This window comes from Heterodontus francisci, chromosome 29, assembly GCF_036365525.1.
Source record: "Heterodontus francisci isolate sHetFra1 chromosome 29, sHetFra1.hap1, whole genome shotgun sequence".
Classification (NCBI taxonomy): domain Eukaryota; kingdom Metazoa; phylum Chordata; class Chondrichthyes; order Heterodontiformes; family Heterodontidae; genus Heterodontus; species Heterodontus francisci.
Window position 1 is genome coordinate 17,960,257 of NC_090399.1, and position 10,043 is coordinate 17,970,299.

Consider the following 10,043-nt stretch of genomic DNA (forward strand, 5'->3'; position numbering starts at 1 on the left):
AAATTCATCTCTCCTCGCACCACCCCCACGCACCCTCCCCAACCCTCAGCTCATTGGAAAATGCTGCTCCATTCCTCAAGTACACCCAAAATTTGCTCCCTTTCCGAGAGCACATTTCCATGCAAGCGGATGAGATGCAACGCCTGCCCTTTCATCGCCTCCCTTCCCACTTTCCAAGTCCCCAAATACGCCTTCCAGAGGCAACAATGATTTGCTTGAACTTCTTGCAAATTAGTAACAGTATTCACTGCACACGATGGAGTCTCCTGGACACTGGGAGAGAGGTAAACATAGATTGGGTGATTGCTTTGCAGGACTCCTCCTTTCAGTCTGCAACCGTCACCCTGAGCTTCGAGTTGCTTGTCACTTTAATTCCAAATCCCACGAACACCCGGACCTCTCTCTCCTCGACTGCCTACACTCTTCCACTGAAGTGCAATGAAGACCAGTGCTGGATTTTTCGATTAGACATGGTATTGCCTGTCGGACTCAACCCGTGATTAAAAAATTAAGATTATGACCATTGTTCACCGTTGCCCAGATGATCTCTGATGGTAATGGAGGATTACTCCACTAAGGTCACTGGGAGTGGCGGGGGTGTGAGCTGGTGCTTGGGCTGTGGATCCCTTATTGGAACACAGTTGGCAGGCTGGTCCAAACTGTTACTTTTTCAGGCCACTGGAACCCACTCCACTTTGCTCAATTTCCCATACTTCCCTCTCCCTCTGTTATTCAGCTGTCACCATTTACACCTCCTCTGGACCCATCCTCCGTATCTTTAATTGTCCCACTCGCCTTGCACCATTGCAACATCATCCTTTTTTATCATTGAATCATTCCTGCCCTCCACCCTCCCTCCACCTGCGATACCCCACTTTTCACTGGCTCTATCGTTGGTTTAAGACTGTTAATCCCTAATATCTTTCAGTTTAGACTGGCAGACTGTGACTTCTGGAGTACCGCAGGGATCAATGCTAGGACTCCAGCTATTCACAATATATATTACTGATATAGATGAGGGAATTAAATGTGATATATCCAAGTTTGCAGATGACACAAAGCTGGGTGGGAGTGTGAGCTGTGATGAAGATGCAAAGAAGCCCTAGTGTGATTTGGACAGGTTGAGTTAGTGGGCAAATACATGGCAGATGCAGTTTAATGTGGATAAATGTGAGGTTATCCACTTTGGTGGCAGAAACAGAAAGGCAGATTATTATCTGAATGATGATAGATTGGGAAAGGGGGAGCTGCAGCGAGACCTGGGTGTCCTTGTGCACCATTCACTGAAAGCAAGCATGCAGGTGCATCAGGCAGTTAAGAAGGCAAATGGTATGTTGGCCTTCAAAGCAAGAAGATTCGAGTACAGGAGCAAGGACGTCTTGCTGCAATTATACAAGGCCTGGGTGAGACCACATCTGGAATATTGTGTGCAGTTTTGATCTCCTTATCTGAGGAAGGATGTTCTTGCTAAGGAGGGAGTGCAGTGAAGGTTCACCAGTCTGATTCATGGGATGGCAGGACTCACGTATGAAGACAGATTGGGTCGATTAGGCTTGTATTCGCTGGAGTTTAGAAGAATGAGAGGGGATCGCATAGAAACCTAGAAAATTCCAACAGGACTGGAAAGACTAGATGCAGAAAGGATGTTCCCGATGGCGGAGGAGTCCAGGACCAGGGGTCACAGTCTAAGGATAAGGGGTAAGCCATTTAGGACTGAGATGAGGAGAGGTTTCTTCACCCAGAGAGTGTTGAACCTGTGCAATTCCCTCCCACGGAAAGCAGTTGAGGTCAAATCATTAAATATATTCAAGAAAGAGTTAGATATAGTTCTTAGGGTTAATGGGATCAAGGCATGTGGGACAAAGGGGGAACAGGTTACTGAGTTTGGATGACCATATTGAATGGTGGAGCAGGCTCAAAGGGCCGAATGGCCCATTCCTACTCCTATTTTTCTGTTTCTATGTTTCTGAAGCCTATTGGCCTGAAATGTTAACTCTGTTTGTCGATCCACAGATGCTGCCTGACCTGCAGAATGTTTTCAACATTCTCCTATTTTTATCAGATATATAGGAGTTACACTATATTGATTTTGCTCCAATTCATAAGCCTGGATATTAGCAGGATTAAGGGACATAGGTGGGGAACATAAGAACATAAGTAATAGGAGCAGGAGTAGGCCATTCATCCCCTCAAGCCTGCCATGCCAGTCAATAAGATCATGGCTGATCTGTCCCAGGCCTCAAATCCCATTTCAGGCCTGCTCCGCAAAACCCTTGACTCCCCGAGATTTCAAAAATCTATCTATCTCCTCCTTAAATACGTTTAGTGAGTTCGCCCCCACAACTCTCTGAGGTAGAGAGTTCCAGAGATTCACCACCCTCTGAGAAAAGAAATTCCTCTGCATTGCAGTTTAAATGTGTGACCCCTTATTCTGTAACTATGTCCCCTAGTTCGAGATTCCTCCACCAGTGGAAACATATTCTCAACATCGACCCTGTCGAGCCCTCACGTCTCATTCTTCTAAACTCCAATGAATAAAGACCTAAACTGTTTGGCTGCTCTTGATAAGACAACACCTTCATTCCAGAAATCAGCCTAGTGAACCTTTTCTGAACTGCCCTCAATGCTAATATATCCTTCCTTAAATACGGGGACCAAAACTGTACGCAGTACTCCAGGTGTGGCCTCACCAACACATTGGACAATTTTGAAAAGACTTCCCTATCTTTAAACTCGAACTCCCGAGCAATAAAAGCCAAAATTCCATTTGCCTTCCTAATTAATTGCTGCACCTGCTTGCTAACTTTTTGGGTTTCATGTATAAGAACACCCAGATCCCTCTGTACTGCAGTATTTTTCAGACTTTCTCCATCTAAGTAATAATCTGCATTTTATTTTTCCTGTCAAAGTGGTGACCCTGCACTTTCCCACATTGAACTCCATCTGCCAAGTTATTTGCCCACTCACTTAACCTATCTATATCCCTTTGTGGATTGTTTGTGTCCTTTGTATCATCAGTAAATTTGGATACACTCTGTCCCTTCCTCCGAACCATTAATATCGATATTAAATAGTCAAGACGCTTGCACCGATCCCTGTGGCACCCCACAAGTTGTGGCTTTCCAGCTGAAAAAAAACCACATTAATCCCGACTCTCGGCCCTCTGTGTGTAAATCCTCAATCCATGCCCACGCATTACCCCCAATACCCTGAGCTCTTATTTTGTGCAACAACATTTTATGTGGCACCATATTGAAAGCCTTCTGAAAATCCAAATACACTACGTCTACCAGTTCCCCTTTATCCACTCTGCTTGTTATAACCTCAAAGAGCTCGAACAAATTTGCCAAACATGATAAAACCATGTTGACTCTGTTTGATTGCATTATGTTTTTCTAAATGTCCTGCTATTTCTTCCTTAATAATGGACTCTAGCATTTTCCCAATGACAGATGTTAAGCTAACTGGTCTATAGTTTCCTGCTTTCTGCCTCCTTGTTTTCTTGAATAGGGGTGCAACATTAGCAGTTTTCCAATCCGCTGGTACCCTACCGGAATCCAGTGTGATTTGGTATATCAACCAATGCCTCCACTATCTCTGCAGCTACTTTTAGATTAGATTAGATTAGAGAGATTAGAGATACAGCACTGAAACAGGCCCTTCGGCCCACCGAGTCTGCGCCGAACATCAACCACCCATTTATACTAATCCTACACTAATCCCATATTCCTACCAAACATCCCCACCTGTCCCTATATTTCCCTACCACCTACCTAGATTAGTGACAATTTATAATGGCCAATTTACCTATCAACCTGCAAGTCTTTTGGCTTCTTTTAAAACCCTTGGATTCAGGCCATCAGGTCCTGGCGACTTGTCTGCCTTTACTCCCATGAGTTTGTCAAGCATCTTTTCCCTCGTGATAGAGATTATAACAAGTCCCTCCGTTCCATTTACACCTTGCTCATCTATTATTGTTGGGATGTTTATACTGTCCTCCACTGTGAAGGCCGATACAAAATATTAGTTTAAATTTCCTGTCATTTCCCTGTTCCCTGTGATTAATTCCCCAGTCTCATCCTCTAAGGGTCCCCCACTTACTTTAGCTACTCTCTTCCTTTTTATAAACCCGTAGAAGCTCTTACTGCTTGTTTTTATATTTCTTGCCAATTTAATCTCATAATCAATTTTCTCCTTCTTTATTAGATTTTTAGTCATCTGCTGCTGGTTCCTAAAAAAAATCGCAATCCTCTGGCCTAACAATAGTTTTCACCAATTTGGATGCCTCTGTTTTTGATTTTTTTTATTCATTCATGGGATGTGGGCATCACTGGCTGGGCCAGCATTTATTGCCCATCCCTAATTGCCCTTGAGAAGGTAGTGGTGAACTGCCTTCTTGAACTGTTGCAGTCCATTTGAAAATCTCCTTAACCTCCTTTGTTATCCACGGGTGGTTCATCATTCTCATCGAATCCTTCCTTCTGAACGGAATAAATGTTTGCTGAGTGTCATGAAATATCTGCTTAAAAGTCTGCCACTGCTCATCTACTGACTTCCCCTGTAGTCTGTTTTCCAGCCTGCTTTAAACAATTCTTTCTTCATACCTCTGTAATTGCCCTTGTTTAAGTTGAAGACACTAGTTTGAGACCCGGGTTGCTCACCCTCAAACTGAATTTGAAATTCTACCATGTTATGACTGCTTCCCCCTAGAGGATACTTAACTATGAGATTTCCTATTAATCCTACCTCATTACACATCACCAAATCTGAAATAGCCTGTTCCCGGGTAGGTTCTGCAATTCTAAGAAACAATCCCTGATGCACTCTACACATTCGTCTTCCATGCTACCCCTGCCACTTTGATTTGTCTCTTCCAGATGCAGATTTAAATCACCCATGATAATTGTAGTGCCACTCTTACACACCTCCAGTAGTGTTTCAGAGTCTAACTCCACAGCCTGCCTCTTCAATTCTTGACAAGTTCTTTGCCCTGATTGACATGCTTGGCTTCCAGCAGGGCCATAAGGACTCTGGAGTAGGTCTCAGGACCAGGGCGGTCCGAACCTGACTCAGGGAGTCAGTTAGAGTGTGTACAATCGCCAATTCTTGATGAGGAGAGAGTGGTGACATCTTTTAACGCAGGGCTAACAATCCCCAAGCCCGTGGATGATTCTCTATCCTGGAGCGTGTCTGATCAGGAACTCTGGAAGGGATCTCATCTCCTGGTGTAAAGTCTAGGGGACGGAGGGGATGTGGGGAGTGTCCAATCTAAGGCAGGATTGGAGGATCTGATTCCCAGGATTTCGAGCCCAGGAGCGGGTCTGATCCTAGTTAAGGGAGTCCAAGCCCAGGAGAGGGTCTATTCCTAGGAGGGTGATCTGATCCCAGGAGTGGTATCTGATCCTTGGTAAAGTGGCGTGAGATCCCAGGGTGGCGGGGGGCCGATCGTAAGGGAAGGGAAGGGCCAGGTCCTCGAGGGGGGATGATTCCAGTCATCACTGTCCAAAGGACTGTCAGTGACCTCATCTCCTCTGGAGATCTTCCATCTACAGCTTCCAACCTCATAGTACCGCAACCCCCGGACAGCCTGCTTCGACCGCCTTCCCAAAATCCACAAACGGGACTGTTCCAGCAGACCCATTGTGTCAGTCTGCATCTGCCTCACTGAACTTATTTCTTCCGATCTTGACTCTGTCATTTCTCCGCTGGTCCAGTCTCTTTCCACCTATATCTGTGACTCTTCTGATGCCCTGCGTCATTTTGCCAATTTCCAGTTTCCTGGTCCCAACCGCCTCCTCTTCACTATGGATGTCCAATCGCTCTATACCTCCATCCCCCACCAGGATGGTTTAAGGGCTCTCTGCTTCTTCCTTGAACAGAAGCCCAACCAGTCCCCATCCACCACCACCCTCCTCCACCTGGCTGAACTTGTTCTCACATTGAACAACTTCTCCTTCAACTCCACTCACCTCCTTCAAGTAAAAGGTGTTGCTATGGGTACCCGCATGGGTCCTAGTTATGCCTGTCTTTTTGTGGGATATGTCGAGCATTTTCTGTTCCAGTCCTACTCAGGTCCCCTCCCCCATCTCTTTTTCCGGTACATTGATGACTGTATCGGTGCCGTTTCCTGCTCCCGCCCCGAACTGGAAAACTTTATCAACTTTGCTTCCAATTTCCACCCTTCTCTCACCTTTACATGGTCCATCTCTGACACTTCCCTTCCCTTCCTCGACTTCTCTGTCTCTATCTCTGGGGATCGGTTGTCTACTAATATCCATTATAAGCCCACCGACTCCCACAGCTACCTGGACTACACTTCTTCACACCCTACCTCCTGTAAGGACTCCATTCCATTCTGCCAGTTTCTCCGTCCCTGACGCATCTGCTCTGATGATGCTACCTTCCATGATGGTGATTCTGATACGACCTCCTTTTTCCTCAACCGAGGATTCCCCCCCACTGTTGTTGACAGGGCCCTCCACCGTGTCTGGCCCATTTCCCGTACCTCTACCCTCACCCCTTCCCCTCCCTCCCAGAACCGTGATAGGATTCCCCTTGTCCTCACTTTCCACTCCATCAGCCTCCATATCCAAAGGATCATCCTCCGCCATTTCTGCCACCTCCAGCGTGATGCCACTACCAAATGCATCTTCCCCTCCCTTCCCCTGTCAGCATTCTGAAGGGATCGTTCCCTCCATGACACCCTGGTCCACTCATCCATTACCCCCACCACCTCGTCCCGTCCCATGGCACCTTCCCCTGAAATCGCAGGAGGTTTAATACCTGCCCATTTACCTCCTCTCTCCTCACTATCCCAGGCCCCAAACACTCCTTTCAGGTGAAGCAGCGATTAAATGTACTTCTTTCAATGTAGTATACTTTATTCGCTGCTCACAATGTGGTCTCCTCTACACTGGGGTGACCAAACACAGCTGGGTGACCGCTTTGTGGAACACCTCTGCTCAGTCCGCAAGCAGGACACTGAGCTTCCAGTTGCTTGCCATTTCAACACTCCCCCCTGCTCTCATGCTCACATCTCTAACCTGGGCTTGCTGCAGTGTTCCAGTGAACATCAACGCACACAAGGCACACAACAGCCTGCCAGACTGAACATTGAGTTCAATAATTTCAGGGCATGACAGGTCCCCCATTTTACTTTCATTTTTTGTTATTTTTTCTTTTTCTCTTTTTTACATTTCTGACAATTATTTTTGTTTATTTCTTTTCATCTTAGTTTGTTCAGTTTGCTTACCCACTGTTATTTTCATGTTTGTACTTACTGCTGTTCAATCTTCAGTCCGAAAGCACCCTATCTGTACTAATGCTTTGTCTTTCAACACACCATTAACATATTGTTTGCCTTTGCTCCATGACCTTTTGGTCAGCTATGTGGCCTTGTCCAATCTAGACCTCCTTTGTTATCTCTTGCCCCACCCCGCCTCACTTGCTTTTAACCTTTGACATTTCTAATATTTGCTAGTTCCGAAGAAGGGTCACTGACCTGAAACGTTAACTCTGCTTCTCTTTCCACAGATGCTGCCAGACCTACTGAGTGGTTCCAGCATTTCTTGTTTTTATTTCAGATTTCCAGCATCCACAGTCATTGCTTTTATCAATCCCAGGTGTCTTTGTATCTGGTGTGGGTTATAACTGGGAAATCCGGCCGTGCAGAGTTAAACCTGGAAATCAGATTAAATCAGAGACTTTCACCCTCATTCAAATATTTAAATTAGCAACCTGCCTCTTGGGAGCGGCTGTCTGTCTGTCCCCTGTTCCAACTCTGTTAAACCTGGTAGTGGGCCGGTCAGTGGTCGGTTGGGGTCAAGGTTCAGATTTTAAAATTTTAACCTTTGATTAGCCCCAACCCACCTGTTTTTGTGCTAGAATGCTTTACTTACTGTCTGGGTCAGCCACCGAGAATATTTGATCAGTAATTTCCAGTCTCTTTTTCCTTCTCTCTCTTACAGTTAATTTACTGGCGATTGTGATCCTGTCCCGGGGAAAGTGCGGCCTCTCCACCTGCACCACTCACTACCTGGTGGCCATGGCAACGGCAGATCTAATGGTCATTATCACTGAGGTCATACTGTACAGGATCATTTATTATTATTTCCCAGGATCTTTTCTGCGGGTCACCCCTGTGTGTAGTATTATCATTGTCCTGTGTCGTGCAGCCGCAGACTGTTCTGTCTGGTTCACTATCACTTTCTCCTTTGATCGATTTGTGGCCATTTGTTGCCAGAAGCTGAAAACAAAATACTGTACCGGGAAAATTGCCACTGTTGTTCCAGCAACAACCTGCATTCTATTCTGTTTAAGAAATGTCCCCATGTACTTTGTATATGAACCTGGATCGATAATCAACAACTTACCATGGGGCTGTTATCTAAAGCCAAGCTATTTTACTGAGCCTGGATGGGTTGGATATGACTGGTTTGATAAAGTTTTAACCCCATTGTCCCCATTCGTTTTAATTCTGTTGCTCAACGCTCTGACAGTCAGACACATTTTAGTGGCCAGTCGAGTCCGTAAAGGACTGAGGGGTCAGAGCAAGGGAGAGAATCGCAGTGACCCAGAGATGGAGAGCAGAAGGAAGTCTGTGATTTTACTCTTCACCATATCCGGCAGCTTCATACTTCTGTGGTTGATAAATGTAATAGAATTCTTATATTATAACATTGCAGGAAGAGATCCCGGGTATTACAACAATTCTGAATATATATTTCAACAAGTAGGAATTATGCTGCTGAATTTAAGTTGCTGCACAAACACATTTATTTATGGGGCCACTCAGTCCAGGTTCAGACAGCAGGTAAAGAGTGTGGTGAAATATCCATTTACATTAATCATTCAATTAATAAAGAAACAAAACAACTGAGAGCGGCCCAGTGTTTCCAGTCCATGGCTGTAATATTTATCCCCAACGGGCAAGAGGTTACCGACAGCTGGATGACCCGAATACACTGGCAGGGTGTGTTGGAGGTCAGACAAGCCAAAGAGTAGTGGGAAAAAAGGCAAGATGTGATTTTTGGAGCAGCGAACAGAAAACAGGCATGAGGATAATCAGAGTGCCCCCTGAAGGACAGGAGGAGGAACAGCATCCAGTGTCTCCATTCCACCTCCACTCATTCCATTCTCAGCTCCTCACATCTGCTCAGAAAACAAAACTTATTCTCACAGAAAAAAAAAATGCTGCAGATGCTGTAAATCCTCTCGTGTGAATCGATTGTTTTTTTGGAAACACTTTACTGAGTCCATCTCTCTTCAATTCCTCTCACCCGGTCACTGCCATCTCTCTGTCTCTGTCTCCGACAGAGATGGAGGTGTTGGTGGGTGGGTTTTTTTCATCTGGATAAGACCAGCATTGAGCCTTGGGAGGGGAGACGGGACCCAGCTGAGGGAGAGGGGCAAGGCTTGGCAGAGATGCTGACGGCCGGGCACCTCAGCTTGGCAGCTGCTCGGATGGATGGGGCCGAGTCCCTTTCTAGCTCCCATGTTACTGATGTTGTTAACTGTTCTCTCCCCATGTTCGAATCTCTCCACTCAGCTTTCCACTCCTGCCACAGTACCAAAACACATTAAAGTCATGAAAAGTGTCTTATAATGTCCTCGCAACAACTTAGGGATGGGCATTTAAGAGTAGTGTGCGACTGGAGTCAAATTAGGCTAGTCCTATCCCTTATTTACATTGTTCGACCATTTTGCTTTTTTATGACATACAGAAACGTTTCATTCACCTTTCGTCTATTTTACTCAAATTCTTAGACTTATAGTAATTAGTTGTTACTTTCTGTAGGACTTGCAATGACCTCTTCCATGACAGAGAATCCACTGACAAGAACATCAGGTGTGATCTTTCTCTCCTCTCATCCATTCTTTAGAGCAAATGTTCTCAGTCGTGTTTCATGGACCGGGAGGGTTTCACAAGAAGGCGCCATGGGGCCACCAAGAAAGGCTGAGCGAACTAAAGCTGCTGCTTAATATCAATGATCAGAATAATGCTACCACCCCAGTCTCGCCTTCAGAAACTGCAGCTACAAGAT

General features: G+C 45.6%; 1 protein-coding gene across 1 annotated transcript; it reads left to right on the top strand.

The window, feature by feature from the left end:
• The first annotated feature begins 256 nt into the window (after positions 1-256).
• LOC137345700 (probable G-protein coupled receptor 139) lies at positions 257-8,878 on the top strand. Its single transcript, XM_068008962.1, has 2 exons — positions 257-284; positions 7,932-8,878. Exons 1-2 carry the CDS (start codon positions 257-259, stop codon positions 8,876-8,878), a joined length of 975 nt encoding a protein of 324 aa, XP_067865063.1.
• The last annotated feature ends 1,165 nt before the right edge of the window (positions 8,879-10,043 follow it).